General features: G+C 36.2%; 1 protein-coding gene across 1 annotated transcript; it reads left to right on the forward strand.

Moving 5' to 3' along the window:
* Positions 1-713: 713 nt before the first annotated feature.
* On the forward strand, positions 714-15,482 carry LOC137400569 (G-protein coupled receptor dmsr-1-like). The gene is made up of 7 exons (XM_068086896.1): positions 714-1,046; positions 7,197-7,416; positions 8,899-9,101; positions 9,763-10,028; positions 11,267-11,379; positions 14,562-14,663; positions 15,415-15,482. Exons 1-7 carry the CDS (start codon positions 714-716, stop codon positions 15,480-15,482), a joined length of 1,305 nt encoding a protein of 434 aa, XP_067942997.1.
* Positions 15,483-25,101: the final 9,619 nt, after the last annotated feature.

Consider the following 25,101-nt stretch of genomic DNA (forward strand, 5'->3'; position numbering starts at 1 on the left):
CATACTTGTGGTTGACACATGTGCACGGACCGTTTTCTGGCAGTTGCAGAGTGCATGATCTTATATTAAATGCTCGTGTACTTGTGTTATCACAGCATATTCGATATTTACCAATAAAGATATATAAAATAGACACCCAAATACAACTGTTGGCTGTATTTCCACCAAGCTAGACTTGAACTCAAAGGCTGCAAATAAGCAGTTGATCCTCAAACTGCCACATCAGATTGCACAAAAGTGGGCAACAAAGGCTACCAAGCTAGCACGTGTTAACTACTGTAGATGAGACCTGCTATAATCAGTGATTTTTCATTTTGATTAGGCCTCTTATTTAGATATGACCAGAGTGAACCATTCACACACTCTAGAAACAAATAACGTAAAGCTTGATTGGATGAATAGCATAACTTATTACAGGTTTGATCTATATTGATTGCACTAGCATTATAAAACCTATACTTTATTATGCAGTTGCTATTTTAAGACTGAAGTTAGATAAGGATCTATTGAGCTGCAGGCGAAAGAGATCATACATATAATTTACAAGGTATCAGAAATGCCATCTTGCTTTGACTAGTTACTAGCAGGTAATCTAATAAAAAAGTGTCACCTTCAGCTTTATGACTAATTTAATGTTTGGTTTCGATTCTTTTGGAATGACAGAGAAATTCATCGTTTTCACTTGCTGGGAAGTTGTTTAAACAGCTGAAATCATGCTTACAAACCTCTCTTACTCCTTTTCTGTGCCAACTGACTTCACGGAAAAAGAAGAACACTCGCACGATGTCGTTAAAGCTATTGCAAAATATACAAACAGCAACGAACACGCTTATATCTCCCTCGCTATATGTTTCATCGGAATTCTAACCAATGGACTTAATCTACTGGTGCTGACAAGGAAACGCATGAAAACTCCCACAAATTTACTTCTCAGCAGCATTAGCACTACCGATCTGCTCACGATAGTCATGTACTTGCTGAAGCTCGCCGTTGTCACTGCTGACCCTATGCTAGATAGAACAAGGATGTTCAACTACTACAAACTTGTGAGTACTAGCTGCATTTTAGTTTTTTTTAGGGGCTATTTAGCTGTTACTAGTTCTATAACTTCACCCTAAATATGTGAAACTCAATGAAACATTCACTTTGTAGAGCATAACTTTTTGTTTTTGCAGACAAATGTATAATTATGCTTCTGACCAATTATGCCGATTCATTCAGCAGCATGAATCGGCATTTAAAAACAGGCAATTTAAAACAGCCTGTATAAAGAAAGTCTGTATCTAAAGTATGTTAAACGTGCAGTACTTACATGCAATGTTGAAATAGTATTATATTTCGTGTGATCAAACTTAATTTTTGTCAACCTTATGTTACTGTTTAAGCGCTTGCAATGCTTACATTAACAAATAACTGTACGTTTTCACTATAGATGTTCTACTCTGGAGCTGTATTAATGTGTGAGTAAATATACAATGCACTTACTGAACTTTTTGCATATTCACCATTTTTTCTGCTTTACTGCACTTTTATCGAGCAAAAATAGAAAACGCTGTCCTTCAAGCCCCATTGCTCTTTCGAGTAATACAATCAGTTTAATCTATAATCAATCTATATTAATCAATTCCATTTTATACATGTGTGTGTATGAGAGCATGATCATTCGTTTGTGTATTATTCTTGGCAAACACCCTGTGTTTCCACATCTTTTAACTAATTTCATCCTAACTTTACAGCTATATGCTGCCTACCAATCCCTAGGTCAATAAAAATAATTCGTTCCAAAACTCCTTCTGGTTCCTTTGAACCAGCCTATTAAACACTTATCTGTGGGCAATCTGATTACCAATAAAAGAAACACCAGGTGCTGCCAGATTCACTGCTAGTGTAAATTAACATGCTGCGTGAAAGAAAGATATTGTAGATATATGTCTATTCCTTATGTTATCTATTTCTTATTTATACACAGAATGGCGCATCATAAAAAGTCATTTGTTAATATTTATTGGCATGTTTTTAAAACCTTTGAAATGAAATTTTCGATGTGACTAGCATAATGTATAAAAGAAAACTAATGTGGCAATGATGTTAAATATTTTTAGTAAAAAGGGGTGTGCGTGTAATAGGAAATAGTTATTTAAGCAAAAGATTTTTACCAGTTTTAAAAAAAGTTTACCAGCATCTGGTAATTTTTTTCCAGTTAATAGCAATTATTTACAGAATTCATTGTATGGTCTATTTGTTATTTTTTTATTTGTTAATTACACACTGTTCATTATTGACCTGTCACTATGGGTGTCACCTGTCACCTGTGTCAGTGTCACCTGTCACTATGGGTGTGTGCAATTACAAGTAAATATTTCTCCTAACTCTTAATTTATATTTAACATTAAATTGGCTGAAGCTTTTCTTCTTTAAATAAAACTACAATGAAATTTTAGACCTATTTATCAGCACTAGCAATTAGCAATATGTGACATTTGTAATTTGTTGACATTAGCCAATAGAATTGGCCGATATCGAAAGTTTATAGACTTCACAATAATTGTAACAACCATAGTCTAAAGCTTGTTGCATCTCTTATCAGCAAACTAAAGGGTGAAACCAAAACATATCGTGGTATAACAACAAATATATCTTATGGTATAACACTTATAAATGAGTCATGTCTATATATTGAAAAACAAGCAGCATCTGCTAAAGGTCTGTCTAACATGATAGTGGTATCCTTTCAGAGGAACTCCTGGTGAATACCTTTAGTTAGCTATATATGTTAAGTAGTTCATTGTTCACTCATAAGATTTTACCATCAGCAGAAATGAATGGTAAACATTATTTTAATAACTGTTCAGTGTAGATGCTGATGAAAACTAAATAGAAAAGTAAGGGATTCTGAAATTTTTTTACTTTTATAGACAATTCGAAATGCCAATCTCCGGCTTTGACTATTTTAGAAACACAAGAATGTGTTTATTCTTATGGAAGGGACAACAAGGGAAACTAGTAAAATTTTTCATAATTAGTTTGTAATGTATACTTATGATTTCCACGACAACTAATGCAGTAGGTTGAACTGAGCCACAATCTTTAGCGTTGTTCTTATGATGGCTGCCAGCGCTCCGTGTAGCCCTTGACACTACGATAATTTTTAGAATAGGTCAGTTAGGAGTAGCATAGACAGCGAGTGGTTTCTAGGTCGCTGCACATAATGTAAAGAAATTAAATCAGAAGCCTTTTTATTGGACCGTAGAGCCTAACAAAACAAATTATTAGACTCGCAAGCAAACAGGGCAATCAATATTCCAATTTCTTGCATTCTAACGACTTGAATTCGCTTCCACTGTTGGTATCGATATATGAAGTTTACTATTCATATAAACATTTCACAGTAAAGCCAATGTTTTTTACCCTACAACATTTCATGTACTAGTTCTTTGATGAAACAATCTGTTAAAACGTGAATTCAGTGCACTGTGCTGTTGCCGCTTGCATATATTCTGAACAACTGACTGACTAGCATAACATAAGGCATAACGTAACATCATGAAGGCAACTCAGACAGTAAGGCCTAACTCATAGGTCAATAAGTACAGGCAAAGGATAAACAGGACAAGGACATAAAAGGACAAATGAAATCACATGTCATTACAAGTTATTATAACAACACAATCAGCTAATTTGGGTTCTTTAACAGAAGATTTAGTCCACTCTGTTTATTATTTTAGCTGTATCAGAGTATTTGCATGTCTAGTACAATAAACTAATCCTACTTTCATTATATTAGCTAAAGGCTATAGTATCAATTGTTCGATAAATACTTAGCTACCTGTCAGGTTTATCTGGATTGTAAATTATCATTCCCTTATTGGCAGTGTTACAATTGCGCTTGTCTAGTTAGATGAACTAGTTGCGTTTTTATGGTATATTTTATAGTTGATCACTCCATTCACTTGAAAGAGAAATGAGTACGTCATAGAATTAGATAATACTATCTAAAGCAAAAGTTTAGGGCTGCTTTAATGAAGTACTGTACATGTCTATTTCTCTAAATGATCACTTACGTTACCATTCTAGTGTTTATTTGATTCTCTTACTTTATCCCTTATGTTCATTATGAAAAGGTATAGCGTCTCTTTTGTATTAAGCTTTAGTAATTCTCATTAGTTAGACATAACTTAGTATAACTGAAAATTTCTGCAGATGTTAGAGACTCACCAACACTTGCAAGAGTTTAAACTTTGTTACAGCAAAATGGTGGCTATCCAACAACGGACACAAACTTTTCCATGTTTTGGAGTAGATAAAACAATCGAATGTCAGAAGTTTGCTACTAAAAGTTTTTAGATGTAATTAATTTAGTTTGTTTTTACAAACTAAAATATTTTATCTCATTGGGTAACTTATTACCAGCTCGAACAATGCACTTTTTCACCAACAGCTTATTCACCAAACGGAATAGCTATTCAGCAATATGACATGAAATTTTTGAGCTCGGTTGAAGCAGTTGTGTGGTAAAGGTTTGCAGGTTTTTGATCTCTGGTTAAAGTATGCTCAGCTCAAACGCTTCAGCATTTGAGCGTTTGAACTCTCCTTGAGTTAACACTAACTTACAAATTTTTGCTAAGGTAATGCTACTCTCTATCTCTTGTCATTATATTCGCTAATGGAAGAGCCGCGCTGAGTAAGGCCTGTTTCAGACTATGGCAGTTGATACAGATTGCCATGACAAAAGTGTTACTTTGATATTCTACAGACTATTTAACAAATGCAAGGCTGATTTTACAGATGATTATCATAAGATCGTTATACTCTAGTGTATTACCATCATTGTGATTCTATCAACATCATCATGCTCATCATAACATTATCATTGTGAAATCTGGAATAACAATAATAATATTCTATAATTATACTACTCGCATATAGCTATAGCACCGCAAAAACACTCAAAAATCGCGCAATTTATTTTTGAAAATTCAATAAAATTGGTATTCTATAAACATGCGTAGCTCAAACTGAAATTTATTTCTACCAACAAAATATTTTGTATTACATAAACATTCATTTACAAATATACTACTACAAAAAAGTTATGACTATGTACAATTGTCCCTGTATGAAATACTTGGAAGCATTCCTTTCGGTAGAGTCCAACACTACAGCGTAGCCGTGCGAGCTGCCATATTGATCACTTTTCTCTGTATATTCAAACCTTTAAGAGTTTATATCAAGTCTATCGTCTGAATTATTTTCATATTTATATCACTAATGATCGCAGGATCTAATAAATTTTTAATTTACCGTTTTGAATGTCGAGCCGTACGTTGACTGGTTTTTCCAACTTCAATTTTTAAAGGAGTCGCAATTTCTTCAGCTTTTAGCCCCAGGCCACGCAACGCCTGTCATATAATCGTTTCATATTGTAATTCATCGACTAATATATTGTTGATGATGTTTAGAGTTTACTAGCATTTATATCCTTTGTTTAATATTACTAGGCAACAGCTTTATATACAGCAGGTTTACCGAAAGCGACATAAAAGTTGTTTCCTCCGATAAACGACATTTAGGTCGTTCTTCAGCCAAAGGGTTAACATAAATGTAACTGATTGTAAAAATGGTAACAAATAAATTAAAATTAACTTAAAATACAAGAAACCAGAGAAAGAGACATAATGAATGTTTTACTACTGACTTTTGCCTCAAGTTTTTGTAGATCTTTACTAAAAGGTTTAACAAAACTTCAGCCTACTGTATGGGTAAAAACTCTAACCTTAAAATGCAATACTCATGTGCCAATGAATGGTTTCTGCTACACCGGCCAGTTTGAGCATGGAATAAGAATCAAACAGCTCAATTGATCCAAAAGCACAGTTCTTGTCAGTTTTACTGGCTGACATACAAATGGTGCAATCAACAAGCCATCTAATACTAAACTAGTGACCTGGCAGCAAGCCACCAAGAAAATGTCTGACTCAGGGACAAACATGCATGCTGACCCTATCCTGCATGCTTGCCAGGGCACAGCTGCCACTATAATGGCCACTAACATTGATTGCAAAACTAAGCAAAAGGAACAGTCCAATTGAAATTTCTACTACAACAATCTTTACACAGGTTAATGACATATGTATGACGTGCCAGGTGCCTCGCACTGCTATGCAAGCTATTCTGCGCCGCTCTCCACAATCAAACATTACGCCTTTATTACAACCTACAGAAAGAAATCTCATTTTTCGAGGGTTTGGTCACTGAACAATTTTTGTTTACTTTCCACTCGTGGGACACATAGTGAGTCTAATTATAACGCTGCTGAGTCGATTCACATCAATCCTAGCCTAGGGGGCTAAGATTTCCGTGAAGCCCATGACTGCGCTCGACCACGTAAAACAATGTTCTTGTGGAGTCGAAGAATTTAGTTGCATCATCTTGCAGTTTCACGGCTATCATGATTCCCATCAATGACACACCTGCATAAGATTACATACCAGAGCGCAGCACCTCACATGACATTGGTCTAAGCCAGGCATAAACGCTTCTAGTTCTGCTCATCCTTTTAATGACAAGCTTGTGTGTCAAACTTCATAAAAATTACATGTTGTTTTCCATCATGTTACAGGAACCACTTCCCTTTCACACTGTGCTTCTTAACAAAACAACAGTGACTTTTCAATGTTTGTTTTTATTGAAGTTAGGCCAACCAGTGTCTGACTGAGTTATCTGTCAGTCGGTTTCCCTCACGCTCTGATATCTGTTGTTACTTGTGTTTCAATATCTGGCTGAACTGATAACAAAAGTAGAACATAATTCAAAAAGCACCAGGGATCAAGAGTGTAGTTTTGACTGTTTTTGTATGGATATTTGTTATTGTGGTCATTCCATACTCTGCTACCTAGTCACATTATTAGATGAGTTTCACACAGGCAACTGCTAGGAATAGAATTCTAAGCTATTCTAAGTTGTAGCAAAATATTGATTAATATTGATTAAAATTATGTTGTAATCAGGAACCATATTTCTAGAGTTTTATGATACATAAGCTGTTCATAGCAGAATTTTTTTCTCAACTTGCTAAAAGCTACTTTCTAAGCACTTTTTTAACTTTCCAGAATTTTTTGTTTCAAAACCTTTTTGCTAGACCTGCATTTTTGACTTTGCATAATTTTCGTGTCTAAAATGTGTATGATACCTTACAGGTATTTGTCCATGTAACTCTCCTCGCTCACACAACTTCCATTTGGCTGACAGTGTGCTTATGCGTCTTCCGCTGTCTCATTGTACTAGCAAGCAGTGGAAAGAAGTACACAAAATTTATTCAAGCAAAAGTAGCAATAGCTTTTGTGGCTGCTGCAGTCATAATATTTGGACTTCCTAACTTTGTACTACTGAGAGTGCACAGCATACACCTACAAAAAGGTTAGAAAAATCCTGTCTCATTTGTGACATGCTTCATCGCTTAAAATAATACAAGCCTCAAATCTTTTGACATATATAGAAATACAGGGCGCTCAATAAAGGTAAACATATTTTAACAACTGTCAACAAAATTCTTATTATACTTTCTTTATTTTAGAAAGCATAAATATCGGTATGTATGTATCTAGTTAACTAGCTCCTATAGCCATGAGTACCGCATTTTTTCAAACCTGAAAATAGAAATTTTAAAGGTTGACTTGCAACAAAATTCACATTACAGTTATTTGGTATCAAAAGATTCACCATGTCTTACTCTGCTGTTTTGAAGGTGCAAAATATGTGGAAATGGGATTACAAGCTCTTAAAAAAGCTCAAAAACAAACAGTTAATCGCCGCCATCACGATACTGCCGTAGATTAAAATCTCTTTCCAAAACAACTCAAATGGGACGTAGTGGTACAAGATAGCTTCTGTTTACACTTTCACGCAACCTCAGTCATCAAAATATTTTCAAAAAAATACTTCACACATTCAATAAAACCATGTCTATTGTTCTTAATTGTCCATTTTATAGTCATTGTAATGCTGTCACTTCCAGCAATGATATCTTATAACCTACCGTGAAAATTCGTTTAATATTTTAACTTTAGCACGAAGGAGTACATATCAGTGTCTGATAATCATGACGAGCCTGTTGGTCACCTGTGATAATCAAAAAATGCTGCAGAAATTATTCGCGAAATATGGGTCACATGATCAAATTACGACTAGACGATTTGACCAAGCCGAAAACAAGCTGTCAAGTAGCGAGCATCTATATTTGATAAGGGGTCTTCGGTAAAACCCGAAGTGTTTGTCATAAACTAGTGCTACAAAAAGTTTTATATTGAGCCTTTTATTGGCCTTTTAATTCATGTGAGAGCATCACGTGACAAAACAATAATCAAATGAAATGACTACGCCAGTGAAATAAACCGATTCCAATCTACGCCAGCTTTTCGTTTTTGAGCTTTTAAGAGCTTGTAATCACATCACGTATTTTGCACCTACAATACAGCAGAGTAAGACATGGTGAATCTTTTGATACCAAATAACTGTAATGTGAATTTTATTGCCAGTCAACCTTTAAACACTTTTAAAAGACATTCATAGAATAGCTCTTACTATAATTAAACTTCACAAAACACTTTTCTCACAGTATTAAGTTTAAAAGTTAGAGTGGTAACTGTTGTTATATGGTGCATACAAATAAATTTTCTGTGCAAATACTTTTATTACCCGGGCAAGCCGGACATTCACCTAGCATAGTATGATAACTATTATTCTGTTACTGCCAATACTATTATAATGAATGTTATTATTACCAACTTTACTACTGTAATTTTTATTAACACTATTATTATTTTTATTTGTGTTGTTGCACTTTAAGCAAAGCAAATTCACAAAAATGATTGTTGCATATGAAATATATTTATCTTGTAGATTGCAATACCACTGTGGAATGTGAAGATATAGTACAGTTCTGGTACATTGACATCGGAAAGGTCAATTCCAGCACACAAGAGAGAGAAAAAGCATTAAACGTTTACAACATAGAGATGTGGATTGTTGCTGTTTTTGGAAAGATTCTGCCATGTATATTGATTGCAGGGATGTCATCTATTCTGGTTCGTAAACTTGTGCAGGTAAATGTCACAAAGAAATTATGTTACAATGCTCTAGAATATCAACATAGATTCATTTGTTTTTAAATATGATTTGAAAGATGTTTAAAGCTATTTAATCAAGTTGAAAGTGAAACATGCTGAAATTTTAATGTAAGTTGTCTAATGGTATGTTTTCCCATGTCCTATTCAAAAATTTTAATTGTAAAAAAAGAAAGCTTTTATGGAGACATTTTAATGGCGAGTTAATTTTCAAAATTTCAAAATCACAGAAAGTTTTAGTCACAAAAAGGAGTTTAATGTAGTTTTGTGCCCCCTTTGTATAACATTTATTTTCACTTTATCTTATCTCACTCCATCACTTTCATCTTGCTCTGATGTGTTTGTTTTTTAACAGTTTACCTGTTGAGTTTTTATAAGCATGATACTGCTCCAAATATTATATTGATTGTATTAGCTTGTCTGATTTAAAATTTGAATGAAGGGGTCAATAGGTCAATAGGCTGCATATAGCTAATGATTGGCACAAAATATCACAAGAAACCGTATTTTCAAGATAAATATACATTTCACTTTGCCCAGTGATTTCAAAAGGCTTGTTTTTATAATAGTGCTTCAGAATATTCATACAGACTATCTATTACTTTGTGCAAAGGGTTCCTGATTAACTCTCTTTCGATAGATTGACAAAAAATACAAGCATCTCAAAGGAGCTTCACCCTCAAAGGCTCTACAATGTCCAGAGGAAACACAGCTCTGCGTGACTAAAAGTAACGATGCTGACCGGAAAGAAAGCCAACTCACCAATTTTCTCATTTTAAAAGGTTCAGGTAGCTCTGGCAAACGCTATCGAAATTCTCAAACTCACAGATCGACTGTCATGCTGCTGGTCATCGTCTTTGCAGTGTTTCTCACAGAGTTTCCACTTGCAATTCTCCTCTTACTCAGGTAATAAAAAGTCTTTTCAACGACTTTTAATACTTAACCAATGCGTCAAAAACATAGTCAATTCAAAATATACAAAGTTATTCATTCTGGCGTTTGCTTTGCGAGTCAAAACTGTCAAAAGAATTTATAATCGTGCTTGAGTTCTGTTTAATTTGTTTCAAAAACTATAACAATCATCATAACAATAATCATAATTTTTAATTATTTCCAACATTCCAAAACATGCATTATATGAAACTAACTGTGAAAAACTAAATTTATCAGTAAAAAGCTGTTCACACTTAAATTATGTTTGAGATGCATAAACAAAATGGAAGGCTCTGAAATTAGTGGGTACAATCAAGCCAGTTATAATAAGGTGCAACAAAATTACTTCTACCTTAAATATAATTGATTCAATTTACACATTTTATCACTTTTATATTTTATTGGTAACTTGTATTGTTCTTTTAATTTATTCACAAAAATTAACTTATTCTTTAACTTTATGTGGTTTAAAACATTTTATGTTTGGCTGTACATTTATATTAAAAGGCTAAAGTATGGTGTTATGAACACTTGTATCATATTCATCGAATAAGTAAATTACTAGAATCATGTATCGGAAAAGCATTCAACTAAGTTTAAAGAACTGTACAATAATGAAATTAATGTTATCATATTTTTTATTTGTGCAATAATTACTCAAATTTCTGTGAAACTTCATTCAAATGGATAACTTTTTAACAACAATATTCAAGTTTAGAATCTTCTGGAGAGGTAGTTTTGATGTTCGGTCTCTCTTTAGTGTTTAGTAAGTTTGTTATGCTTGGTAGTGTCTTAGTCCTTTGATTATTAAGTTACTTTCTATTGAAAAAAAAACTAATATAAATGGTTACACATATGGTAGACTATATACAATGTTGTTTTTGGGGGAGAAGCAGTGTACTAAGATTTTACTGGTGCACAGGCTATGTGTGCAGGTATGAATGTGCAAGGTTAAAACTTTCTATTTTTAGCAATACTTTCATTGGTTGCACTTCATGACCTGAAGCATATTTTCACGGCTAATTTAAGAATATTACTCAATTGTTATTGGTCACAAATGTAATTAATAGTGTAGTGTGTAATAATCTTCAGCAGCTTTTCACATGTAAAAGATAAAATCAATGATTACTAATACGCAAGCAATTCAAAGAGACTTCAAGTGTATGTTAGCATGGCTAACCGGTGCTGATTTATTCTTATTTTATTTGCAGCCAGGCAATCGGAGAGCATTTCTTTGACCACATTTATCTTCGACTTGCCAGTCTCTTTGACATCCTTATAATATTCAGGAGCTCCTGCAATTTTCTTGTTTACTGTTCCATGAGTTGGCAATTCCGTAACACCTTTGTAGAACTTTTTCGCTGTCCATCAACTAAAAACAAAAATAAAATATAGGGAAGTGTGTTAGCAATATTGATCAGTATTTTAACGGTTTTTTAAATTTACAAGTCTCTCAAATTGTGTCCAAAATATGCGTAAAGTATAAAAAACAACTGGAGATGGTTTCATCCTTTCATTAGGGAATAAAAACACCCCCATCAGGGAATGTTTTTTTAGGGAGCCGTTCTGAAAAACCTCTAGGGATGCTTTATAAGATTAAGTTACAAAATAATTCACAAGTAGCAGCAAATAATTATTTTTCACAAAATGTTTAATTGATTATTTATTATGTAGGATATCTTGGGTTAGTGCAATGTTTGTACAAAACCTGCGTAAAAAGTAGTTTCCTTCAAGGCTACTCCTTGGAAACTACTTCCATTTCCTGCTCCCTTTCCTCTTCCCTCTCCTCTCCCTCTTTCTCTTTCCCTTCTCTGTCCCTCATATTTCCATACAATTCCTTTTTTTTCTACTGTCCCTACACAGTTCTAGCATGGCAAGCGCTCCAAGTATACCATTGATAATAAAGTCTTCTTGAATCTTTTTAAAAAAGGCGTTTAAATCGAAAGCATTATTGGAATGAACATTCGTATAATTAGTTTTGAAAATATTGATCTATAGCACAATATGATGAAAGTGTGTGCAAACTTCCACATTCATTGCTTTGTGAGTGATACATGGTAGGCAATCTTTAAAGGTCTCTAGGCCATAAAATGCTTGTACCAAAGGTTTCAGATGTGAGTCGTGTATTGTTCGACAAGCTTACACAAATATAATACTAGTTTTTCAACATATTTTGACCAAATTTTTAATAAAAGTCAATTTGATCATTTAGCATGTGAAATCACTTCCAACAATCGTGACATGTGCTGACTGATACATACATGGTCTTACTTTCTGTGACTGTATTTGCTGAATAGTACTTGGTTTTCCAGAAAAAAATTATTTATTCATTTGTATAAAATTTATGCTTGTAATGTATTTTTTATTAATTTGTGGTGATGTTTACATTAGTTTTTATCTAGTATTAAAGTATTTATTACTTTTTACAAGTGCAAGGTGAGAGCTTATTGTTGGGATTCAACACTGCTTTTGAGAAACTCTATGTCTTTATATTCGTGTTATACATTGATGTAGGAATAATAATATTTTGATTTTATATTACAAGTTATTGTGTTCTCAATAAAAAAAAATATTTGTTCATTATTATTACTTATTATTCATCATTCCCTTATTTTCATTATTCGCATATATAGGGTTTATTATATCTATGGTTACAGTGTTTACTACTGCTCCTAGCTTCTTCGTTAATGTTACAAATGCAAGGTGAGAGCTTATTGCCAGGAATCAACACTGTTTTTGAGAAATTTATTGACTTTATATTTGTGTTATGCATAAATGTTGGAACAATAATATTTTAATTTTATACCACAGGTTACACCTTTCACACAAAGTACTATTATGGCAATAGACTTCTGGTTGGAGAGTCCTGTCAGTTAATCATTTGCCAGTTGATTAAAAACATTTCTAACACTCCCATTAAAGAATGCAAGTATTTCTAAACATATCTATAAAACACTGCATATTCAAAAGTCAAAAAGGCATTGCGGTCGTGTTATAAAAGGTCTATTTTATGAGAAAATATGCCTTTTTTTTACTAAATAGAGCTGCATAACGTTTATTACAACTATTGAGGCTCTGGTTCTAGAATTTAACTTTGCTAACTATCAAAAACACTATATACATAATATGTATGCATATAATATGCATATTATGCATGTTATAATGTTTTAGAAAATATAATATTATAAAGCACTGCATAACATATAATGATTAATATAAAGTGAACATGTCTATAACAAAACCAGAGTGTATACTAAAGTAAGATACTTGAGAGGTTTTATGGTCATCTTTGCAAACAGTTGGAAAATACCTCTACTACAGAAACGTTCATCCCACATATATACAATCTGAGTTTTTCATATACACAAAAAACAATGTTTGGTTTGAAAAGGAATAATTATCAACTATTTATTATTTAAGCTGATGCACAGAGTAGACTCACTACAAAAATTACTAAATGGAGTTGTTTTAGGGATATAAAATAAACAATATATACAGAGTGAGTATATACGTATAATGCACAGGTATGCAATACTGTAGTGGAAGATCAGAGCAGATCCAGATCAGATGTGAAGCACTTAAAAGTATCATCTTATGCAGTTATTAGCATGATCACTACTTTCATTTTATTATATACATGTATTTAAGAAATATGTACATGTACTGCTTTGCACTCGAGTGGTTTGTTTCCTTGTGGAGCAAATAGATGAGCTTGGTCTGATCTTTTACAATATAAAAATGTAGCTGTATGTTATACATGTGTGTAATACATGGAATTGGAATACTAAAATATGAAAATATCTACTATTAAAAAAGTTGTGGTAGTCCTTACGTCTGTTTTAAGCTAAGTAAGGGCATTAGGGAAAAATTCCTTCATACAGGAAACAAATTTGGATATACAATTTTGCAGACATGCATGCTACCAAATGCGCCACTAAACCACATTGCAAACCAAAGAATGGTTGTACATATACCGTAAAATCTGTATTTTAACACCACCTTTGTTTAAAGGGTAGCTCTATTTGAGCACTATAGGAGAAGGGCTGAAAAATAAAGCGCCCATCTTTTATTTAAATGTCTTTTAAGCCTTTATGACTTCTTATGGCCTCGTGAAACTTAGTTGTAGCGGAAGGTTGTCTTTTCTTTTTTATCACTTTTATACCAGTCACATCTGATTTCCAGGAGTGTAGAGAGATGTTTTCTCTTTCTTCTCCTGTTTTATGGCTATCTGTTTTTTTCTAAGGGCAATATGAACTTCCTCCAATTACTTGAGTACCACCACCAGAGACTTATTGGTTTGTTGAGCCTTCATGGGTGGCAGTTGGAACCCCTGCTGGTCATGTAGTTATAACTCTTGTCTGAGCATCAGCATGTTGACTGTCTCTCTCATTACCAAGTTGGGCATGCCTCTGTGTGTTCTCATAAGTTAAGGAAGCAAAGTTTCTAACTCTTCCTGGCCTGACTCTCCTGTCACCGCCTGTTTTTTTGGCCCACTGTGTTTTGCAGTTTGGCAAACTTCACAGCTTTTGGCTAGTCTCCTCGGTGGCGGCGTCATTCCTGGTCACTACCAAAGTCAGATAGAGGCAGCTTGGTGTCTTTCTCACCTAAGTATGTCGACTTAAGCATGTATTTACTACACAGTGGTCTCTCAAACAGGCAGCGAGCATATTGCACACCATCGAGGCTGATTGTGAAGAGATGTCTGGTCTATCAAAACTCCCTTTAGCCGTTTTCAGAAAAACAGCCAGATGTTGTATATATGCAAGAGGTCTTGGTCTCTTGGCTGTAATTAGTCTTTAGTCAGTTCTTCTGTCCAAAAGAGTGTCTGATATGTGGTAACCACTAGTAACTGGCTCGTAGCCTTCATTCATTTCTTGTCGACATCATTTCCTGTTTTCACCTGGGTCGTATCACAGAGTTCCAAGATTGCCTTAGTCAGTCCTGGGTGAGTTTTTCCTTCCCCCTCTCCAGCTGCTGTATTGGCTGAGTGTTTGGTACTTTATTGATGCCAATCCTTACAACAGGGTTCCATAGATTTTCAGAGGAGCTGCCCTAATGGAGCTTACGCTTTCTTTAGTTTCAAGGTATCTTGCTTATTACCATTAGGGTACCCTCAGTTATCGCATCTATATGTTCACTGATTTTGGTGAAGTCTGAATCGACAATCCCACTGCTCTCACCAGTGTAAAGGAAATTGCTCCACAAGAACCAAACCGCTTGATTGCAGAAGCAATAAATATTTATTCCTCAAATATATATAAGCGTACAGTTTATCAGAAACAATAAACAAATAGCAAACTGCACAATCTGAGACGCCTAGGTGCTCTGTTTTCAATCACTTCTGTATCCTTTTATATAGCCTTATGTAAAATGGCAAGTCTCGCCCTTCAGTCGCAGGGTCAACTCGGTAACTGCCTAGTTGACTGACTGGGGATCTAACAAGAGTCATGCCATCTGGCAAAGCTCAATTGAAAGTGTATTCTCATATTTTTTTATTGAGCAAACAACTGCGAATTGCCGGATGTCTTCTTCCTGACAGGGATTTCGAAGAAAACTCATCAATTGGATTCATTGAAAACATCAAAAGAAACTCCACGTCAGAAAAACGAGGCTTTAAAGATAAGCGTTCTTTTGTCGACATGTGAAGATTTCAAAGCAAACAATGGCTGGTTAGAATAGTTTTTGCTTTGCCATGACATAGTCTCACACCGTTCAACATAACTTGCCATAAGGAGGCAGAGAAATATGCTAAGAGAACCATTAATTGCTTACTATTTGTCGAACAGCAGAATCAATCGTTGAATCATTCATACATCTATGCTGCATACAAGATGGCGATCTACTCCTACTACTTTAACAGACTAACTGCTGAAAACAAGGAAATCCGAGAGGTTCCAGTAAATATTAGCGGTCATAACAAGGTAAACCTTACTGTCCTGCCGACAGATCAATCTGACTGGTTTAAATGCTGGCCATATATTCTGCTAAACAATAATGGACCAATTAAGGAAATAGTCGGCAGGTTTAAGAATTCTCTCGGCCTGTAATGAGCCATCTGTTCCTTTTTCAATGATGGTTTGATCGCGGAATTTTTTACAGAACATACTAGGTTCTTTTGTGTTTGAAAAACTCTTCCTTGTCTGAGACTCATACATGTGTCATATCAGAAATGCCACAAAAAACGCTTGAAGAAACTCCAGTTTGATTCGGCCATTATTTCAAAAAGCTGCACCAAGTTTATACAGGCTCGAATGTCTACTTGGACATCTCATTTAGGAGTGAAAAAGACAGCTCTGTAAGAATTGAATGGTGCACAGTCAAAGGAGCTACGCAGTATTTGGAAACACGTAAGCACTATAACGAAATTTTATTTGCAATGGACATTCAATGCTTTGAGTCGATTGCCAAATAATCTAGTCATCAAGTCATTCAAAGGTTATGGGCTGACCAATGCTCTACAGTCTAAACAGATCAGAGGATAGCAAGATCCACTCATTTCGGCTAGGCAACCCGATTGAGACTGGATTGGAATGTCTCCAGCAAGTGCAGGCCAATGTTGTTATTACCAATAAAAATTACATTCAACTACTCGACACTCATGAGCAAGTTCTAGAGAATGACCAGGGCTGTTGCAATAGTGAAGTGCCATTTTACTTTCAATAGTAAACCTTTTTATTACTTACAAGTAATCATTATATTATTTTGTACTATTTGACTTATATTTTATTTCATGTATTATAATTTCATGTTGGATGTTAGTTTATTGGTCGTTAGCCATTACATTATCTTGTATTATAATTTTATGTTAGATTTATGTTATCTTTTGCAGTACTGTATTGTCCTATTAAGAGACTTCAAAACTATCCGGAGCACTTTTCTTCTGTCAAAATTGCGAAATCGGCATAGTGTACATGATGGAAGTCATTATGTGGCACTAAAACTCATAAATATTAGAATTCAAAACTTTTCCATTTTATCACTGACTTCACTGTGTCCATGTTCTCGTGGGATCCTCATGAAGCACGAGTATTCCAACGATCTCCTTTTGAAAATAGAATGATAGTGAATGCGCGATCATTGCTGCTGTGGCGAGAACTGGCCAGTCACTGTCAGTCAGCAAACAAAATGGCCACTAGCAAGAATTCCGTCAGCAGTAAAAAAACTAAAGTTCCTTCAAAATCGACACAATTTACTCAACCTATCACAAACCTTTTCAGGTAAAGCTACAATTAAGTATCATGTGAGCATGCAGACGGGCCGCTATATCAACCACGATAGTATAGTGAGATTTTTTATCTATTTGCTGAAAATTTAATTTTTATTCTTTCTCAATTCACTCTACTTTTTTTTTAGATCATCATGGAACAATGTCATTTTCATGAACAAAACTACAGAACAATCATAACATGCATGAATTCAATAAATAGTAATTTTTATTTTATAAATAAATAATAATTTATAAAATTTATAATAAGTGGTTATTTAATTTATTACCTCAATCCTGTCTATCTTAGCAGCTATGATGAGTACTATGTCACAATCAATAATGAACAATTTTCTTCTCATGCATGCTAATCATGCTCTTAACAAAGTAAATTATAATTGTATAATGAATGAGTTTGTTGGTCAACGCCTGGATAGGAAGCGATTTATTTCACTAAGTGACTGAATAGAATAGAATAGTGTGTGTTTGCAGGCCAGATTTTTTGCTCATTGTATTCCTAGGTGGGCTTAATTTAAACATAGTAAGTTTTAAGCAGGTCAAGTGATCTGTTTGTTGCCTTTCCCTGGTGCATATAATACATTATTAAAACTTATTTTTGTAACTGAAACAGGTGCTCTTAAATTTAGTTTTTAAATGACTTTTTGTCAAGTTTTTTTAAAGGCTTTTAAAGCTTTTAAAAGTTTTTTAAGTTTTTGTCAAGCTATAACAATCAGTCTTCTATGTACACATGTACATGTATATATATTTATGAATATAAATGTAAATATACATATATATGGTAACAACTCAAAACCATGTAACTCTGTAGCTAGCTCTCTTTGCAAGACTTGAAATAACTCACCTTGGCAGTACCTGGATATCCACCTTGTATCTTTCGATACAAGATACACTTTAAAATGCTCTAATTTTGCTCTTAACTCTCAAAATTTTCTCGGTGGAGGACCCCCAAACCCCCCTTTACTGGGAGGGTGCTTCAGCTCCTCTCCCAGCCCCTCTTCGCATGGCCGTAAACGGTCAAGTCAGGCCTTCAGCCCTCTGGCAACTACTAATGGACAGTCTCCTGACCACTTTAATTTTTGACAATACAGCCCTGATCTTTCGTTACTAGTTAAATAAAATTATTTTTTCAAAATTCTGAGCAGCTAGTTGAGAAATTGAGCGCAACCCTTTAACTGAATGCCCCTTCTAATTAAACACCACCATAATAGAAGAGTTGAAAATTAGAGAGTCGCGGCGTTCAAACAGATGCTAGTCTCACACGGCCAACAGAGTTGCCAGCATACTAGTATATGCAATATAAGCATAAACATAACAGAACATTGTTTTTCAAAATTTGAGCCATGAAAACAATTAGTAAACTATATTTTAGTTTTGATAAAATCCGTAAATTTACATGTCAGTAGACATATTTGTATAAACTTTTTGGCAAAACTGACAACTATCCCATAAAAATCCAAGTTCACAAATGCGTTGTAATGCTTCTTTTGTTTATCACACCATCATAGTGAAAAGGTTTAATAATTGCATCTTGCTGTTGAATCTGGTTTGTAAAGCTTTATGACAACTCTGCTATGTAGGTGCCTCTAATAGTATTAGTTTACTTGATTGCTTTTAACAGACTTGATTCAATCTCAACAAAACTTTTGGAAAGTTAATCTCACTGAATGGTTCAAAACAAAATACTGATACGGTGTCCGTCGCGAACATTATTCGGTTAGTATTCTTTGGAGTTATCGCATTCAACCAAACTAGTTGCTGTTATTATTGGGCAGATAAGGTTCACAATTCTCATCAACAGATCTGTAAATAACAGTCTAGCAAATGTTTGAGGTACATGTAATTCTACGAATTTTTATCTTATCAAATTCTATCTAATCGTAGCAAAAGAGTTGTTGGTAAAACTTTCAACAAGCTGAATGAAAATGGAAATAGCTGTATAAGACTAATGTACTTAAGATCTTTCTTCCATTTTTCCTTTGAACTACTCCAAACTATTATTAGACAACTATGTCACATTATTAAATACACTTTTAACGTCTAAGCAAATATCATTTCTAACAAAATAACTTTCAATCTTGAATAATAAAAAATGGAAAAGAAATGACAAAAACAGGATAAATTGAGCAAATACATGTCAGAGATTAAGAAAAATAAAAATTGCATGTTTGAGAGAAGATAGTTGTAGAAATAGATGTTCATTAAAATTACTATTTAATTCATGTTGTAAATTCCAAATGAAAACCTGGTTTCAACATGAGTATTAAAATTGCTGAAATTGCAATACAGTAGTTTAGAAATCTATATTTCTATTGGTGTTATAGTTTTATTGTGATTTGTGTCAGTATTTGTTATACTATAATAAAATAATAAATTTTATAATTTGGATAATGAAATCCTACATGCAAGTTATCAAGATTCAAAATTAAAATGCAATGAAATGCTCACTTACTCTTTGAAATGTTTCTCTGACTATTGTGATGTTTTTATAAATCTGCAATTTCAAAAATTATTGCCTAAATGGAGAAAAGAACATCATTATAGTAAGTAAGATTTTCTTTAACATGAGGTATATGTTCAGTGTTCTGTGATATTGGAATCTAGATACTGCGAGCTAAGCAATAACAGTAGAAAATAAAAAGATTGAAGGTTGGAAATATATCTTCTTTAATTGACCAAAGAAATCAACACGTTGTGAGCAAATAGCACAGCTTCAACTCTCAGCTTCACCAAGCTGAGAAGAACTCGGGCCAGTTTTGTCGGACGGAGGCCAGAGGAGACCAAGTCGACCCACGGTCCAATCAGCCACCAGTATCCGAGCTGTTTACCATCCGGCAAAAAACAAGCTGAGCCGGCACCTGATAGACTGACCTACTACTGAGCTAGCACCATATGAACCAGCCTACAACCAAGCCGATTATTCCAAAAACAAGGCCAAGCCTGTCAGTGAGGAAAATATATAAGGAGCTTAATGAGTAGAGAGCTGCAGAGCACAGGAAAGCCTCATTATACGCAGTTTTTTTGATTGTATTTATTTATATGTTTGATAAAAATATATATAAAGCCTTATATACTCCTAATTGGTCTGATTCTCTGTAGAGTAGTAAAGGGTTGCAGTAGATCCTTTACACTGGTGGCTGCAATAAAATTTCTTAGATGACCAACTCCACAAAAGCCAGAGGGCTCTTGAATTAACTTCTTTAGACTACCCTAGTAGAAGAAAAGGAAAAGAGGATATCCAGAGAGCATGAGAATTTTGAGGTGAGATACCATCCAGATTAGGGAAGGCCTAGCTGTCTTAAACCTGACAGCCCACCTTTGAACATTAAAAAGATCCTTCTCGTAAGAGAAAAGGCAGGTCATGGCTACCTGGTGTGCCAGAAGCCCTGATAAGGATACGGACCATTTTGCCGCAGTATAATAGAGGCTGATGACTTTCCGAACCCCACTAGGCCAATATGGTAAAAGAAATGTTCTGTAGTAAGCCAAGCACTTGTGGCCTCAAACAGCATTGACTCACTGTATTGACAAATACACTGACTCGCATGAAATGAACTGGCACTGAGTTCCTCCAGATACGGTTTGGGAAATGGTTGAAAACCCCATTTAGTTTATGAAGAAGGAACCTGTCTAGTAGGTGATAGTGTTGCAGGATCTGACCAACAGCCAGCTTGCACTCTTAGTGCAGCAGCTGGTGTAGCTAGGTTAACAGTTGCATGAAAGATGACACAGTTCTAAGGAAACCGTGGTGGCCAAAACTTTTCAGTGATAGAGCTGTGGAGCCAGACGCATGTTAGGAGAGACTGCCCAAGCAAGAAACCGCCAAACCGGCAAAACGTCCAAGGACCAAAACAGTGGTGACAACTACTGGTCGCACTAAGGCTGCCAACCATTCTAGTTTTAGCAAACGGTGCTCTGACTAGCTGGTCAGAAACGTGGAGCCAGGTTGGACTCGGGCAAGGAAGACCTCAAAGAGTTATGAGAAAGGTGACGTAGAGATTCTCTGCCACAGCCACACTAAACGAGGAGTCAACAGGGCAACCTTTTGCCATAGCCTCTAAAATAGGGAAGCGACTCAAGCGCCTCTTGCCATAGCAACCTGGAACACAAAAGTAACACAAAAGTTGCCTGCTGTAATTATATAGAACTACTATGAGGCTTTACAAAAGTTGAAATCTGGATACCTGGACTGTGACCTGGCTAAGGAAAGGCAGTCAGAGTCAAGTCAAGCCACACCAGGCAGGGTTGCCCGAACTGGGCTTAGATCTCAACCAAAGAAGACCAGGGCTGCAACCAACCGGAAGCTTGCCTTCAAAGTCTAATCACATCCTAGCATAGTACCAGACAGACATACCAGAGAACTTCCTCGGCAGGCTCAGGAGTGTCCGACTTGGACAAAATGACCTTTAGGGGTGAGGGTAGTGCCGGGTCAATCAGAGCACACACTCTGGACTGGCAATATCCCACAAGCTACTCCCTTCCAGAGAAGCTAGAATGGTAGTCTAGTCATTTCCTATTCGACACCGAACGCACCACAAATTTGTTGAGAGAGCCAGTGTTTGACGGGCTACCTCAGGGCGTATGAGACCTGCTCAAAAATATTGATAGCCACGGTATTATTGGCAATAGGATACGGCTGCCATTATAATTGCGTCACCTGCATCTAGCAAGGTGCAGTTGGTAAGGGAAATGGTGGTACCAACCAGACTGAGTTGGCAATTCCATGTTGGGTCACCACCTAAAACTACTATTTGTTGGGGTTGATAAAAAGCTGTCAAGGAGTCCCTAGCTAACTACCAACTTAAACCAGCCTAGGCCAAAAAACCGCATTCGCGCAGTGCCTGAATCTCACTGACCAACCTTTGACTCTGAGTCAGCACCATGGTCTGCACGTACATAGTAGTAGAGGACCACCAGATGAATGAGAAACTGCTCATCTCTTGCTTGAGCTTCATGGATTGAAATAAAAAGCACAGGAAGTAAGGGTACTAACTCATCTAGAAGATCTGTTTCAAGCAGCGAAAAAGAATGGCAAAGAACTGGAACAAGCTGAACGGTTAACCTTAGCTGCTAAAGAAGGAAATGTAGATTGAACCTCTAAAGTGGCAAACTCTAATCACAAAAAAGGCATTTGGGACTTTATACATCAACCTCTCCACTGACTCAGACTGGATGAAGAGAACTTCAAGTACATGATATCTTCAGCAAGGGGTTTTTTGAATCTGATGGAATTTTTCGGAGTTTTTCTGTAGTGTTGATCCAGAAGAAGGAAAGGAAATGACAGTTCTGTTTTGACACACACTAGCTAAATGGGGTCACAGAACATAACACTTACTTTTTTACGAACTGGAAATAGCCTTGATGCCTTCTCTGGCATCAGGTTCTTAGCTAGATTTGGTCAGTAACTACTGGCAAGTGCCTTTGGATGCTAATGCACAAGATAAGTCAGTATTTGCAGCCTTTCGGTTTATGCAAGTTGAAAGTTTTGCTGTTTGGACTCATTTCTGCACAGTACCCTTTCCAGAAGCTGATGGAGCTGGTGCTGCACAGCTTTTATGGGCAAACATTACTACTCCATTCAGACAACTTCACAATTGTTGTGCTAGATTTCAACACGTACCTGCATCAGTTATAGGAGGTGTTCCAGGAGCTGAAATGAGCTAGACTCAAGCTCAAGTCAACTAAGTGCAAATTTTTCTGTTTACAATTGTGTTACCTGGGCAATGCGGTAAGCAAATGAGATCGCTACTGAACCAAAAACAAAGCATTCCAAGAATGGCCGACTTTCCGGGGGCTCAAGGAGCTGCAAAGCTTTTTGGGTCTAGTAGGATACTACCGTCAGTACATCTTAAGCTTTGCCATCATGGCACAATTCTTGCATAGGCTGACAAAGAAAGTAGGCTTGGGAAAAGGAGGGTCATGCTGCCTTTGATGATCTGAAGGAACGCATCTCTTCTGCACCCTCCTTGGGTTACCCCATATCGTGTCAGCCGTATATCTTAAATACGGGTGCAAGTGAACATAAGGCAAGGGCAGTCTCAATTCTAAGAGAAAGAATAATTGTCTACTTCAGCAAAATCCTGTTACTTGCCAAAAGGAACTACTGCATCGCACGTATGGAGTTGCTGGCTGTAGTCAAGGTCGTGAAGCACTTTTGACCAAACCTCTATAGATGGCATTTCCTACTCCGAATTGACCATGCTTTTTTCAGCTGACTGTGCAGAAAGAAGGAGTCATCCAACTAATTGGCATGATTGTTGGAGATGTAAACGGCGTTCCAATACATGCTAATACACTGAGATGAGTCAGTGTTACAAGAACGCTAATTGAATGAGCTGGCAGACCTGTGAAGACGGACAGCTGTGCAAACTCATCGAGCTAAGGTATGGCAAACCCACACACTCAGACTGAGAGGTTGCCAGAACTATGCGCAAGAGGGTAAGCCATTTGGGTCAACTGGCTGTCCTCAAAGTTGTAGCCAGAAAGGTTGACCCTGGATTGGCCGAGGCCACCCTAGGACCTTCTTGCATTACTAAAATAAAGAGTCAGGATGACATTGGCAAGAAGTTGGCACAGATGCGGGCTACGAGTCGAGGGTTCGTGGCAACCATGTACCAAGAACATTCACAAGAAGAAGCTGATCAGGAAGCAACTGGAGCTAGGGGTCAAGAGCTAGGGGACATCTTAAAAAATTTTTAATGAGGTCATGAGGAATGCTAGAAGCTCGGACTTTACTCCAAGTCCAGCTCAGGTGGTTTTGCAGTCTATTCACCATCTATTAGAAAAACTACTTTGGGGCAAACGTATGCTTTGGCCAACTCTGATATGGGCAAGATGATCAGACATGTCTAGCTGACTCAGTACTAGCCAGAACTGACAGCATCGTGAGTAGACTGGCCAAAAGTTGCAAAGTGTTTCAAGCCGTGGAACATTGTTAGACTAACACAGCCGGAAGCAAGCGTAGATTGTTGGACAAGTGGCAGAATTTAGCAGTAGACTTAGTTAGGCCACTGCCAATGACACGTATAATAAGTGGATTCTAGGATTGACTATTTCACCCAATGGCAAGATACTTTGGTCTTCCCAGATGCCACAGATGGCACTAGTGGTAGCCAGCACCTTATATGAAACGGCTTCCTGCTACATGGGTTTGCCGAACTAGATCCACACAGAACAAGGGGCACAGCGCGAGAGTCAATTGATGACTGAGCTGCGTCAACTCTGTCATGTGAAGAAGTCACACACTATCCCATACCATCCTTTGGCCAATAGAGTAGTGAAGAGCAACAATCAGTAACTGGGTGGCTCACTCTCAGAATGCTGCTGCTCAACAAGGCCCAGGAAGAATGGGATGTGTTGCTTCTTCCAGCTGATGAGAGCATGCAGGGGCATACAAGTGGCAGGGGCTATACTGATAGTGTGGCTCCGCTTTTACCTTTCTGGGGTACTCTTTTCTATCCATGGAATCCCAGTTAACGCCTCAGTATGAGGTGAAACTACTGAAAAGGTTGACGGAGGTGCAAAACACCCTTCACCAGGTGCAGATAAAGATTAGACAAGAGGACCACAAAAAATCACCCTGATATGCTCTGGAGACTGGGTATGGATGCTCCACAAATGGTGGAAGAGGAGAGAAAATTTTAAGCTACAAGCCAGATTCGGAGTTGTACTAGGTCAGGGGTGCCCAAATACTTTTGCTGGAGGGCCAAACAAGTAACCAGGCCTTATCAGGAGGGCCAGGCATGAATACAGCTGTATATATGTAAATATATGTGTATTTTGAGTAATGTGTAAGTAAACATATATACATGAACATGAACAAGG

Source organism: Watersipora subatra, chromosome 7 (genome assembly GCF_963576615.1).
Source record: "Watersipora subatra chromosome 7, tzWatSuba1.1, whole genome shotgun sequence".
Taxonomy (NCBI): Eukaryota; Metazoa; Bryozoa; class Gymnolaemata; order Cheilostomatida; family Watersiporidae; genus Watersipora; species Watersipora subatra.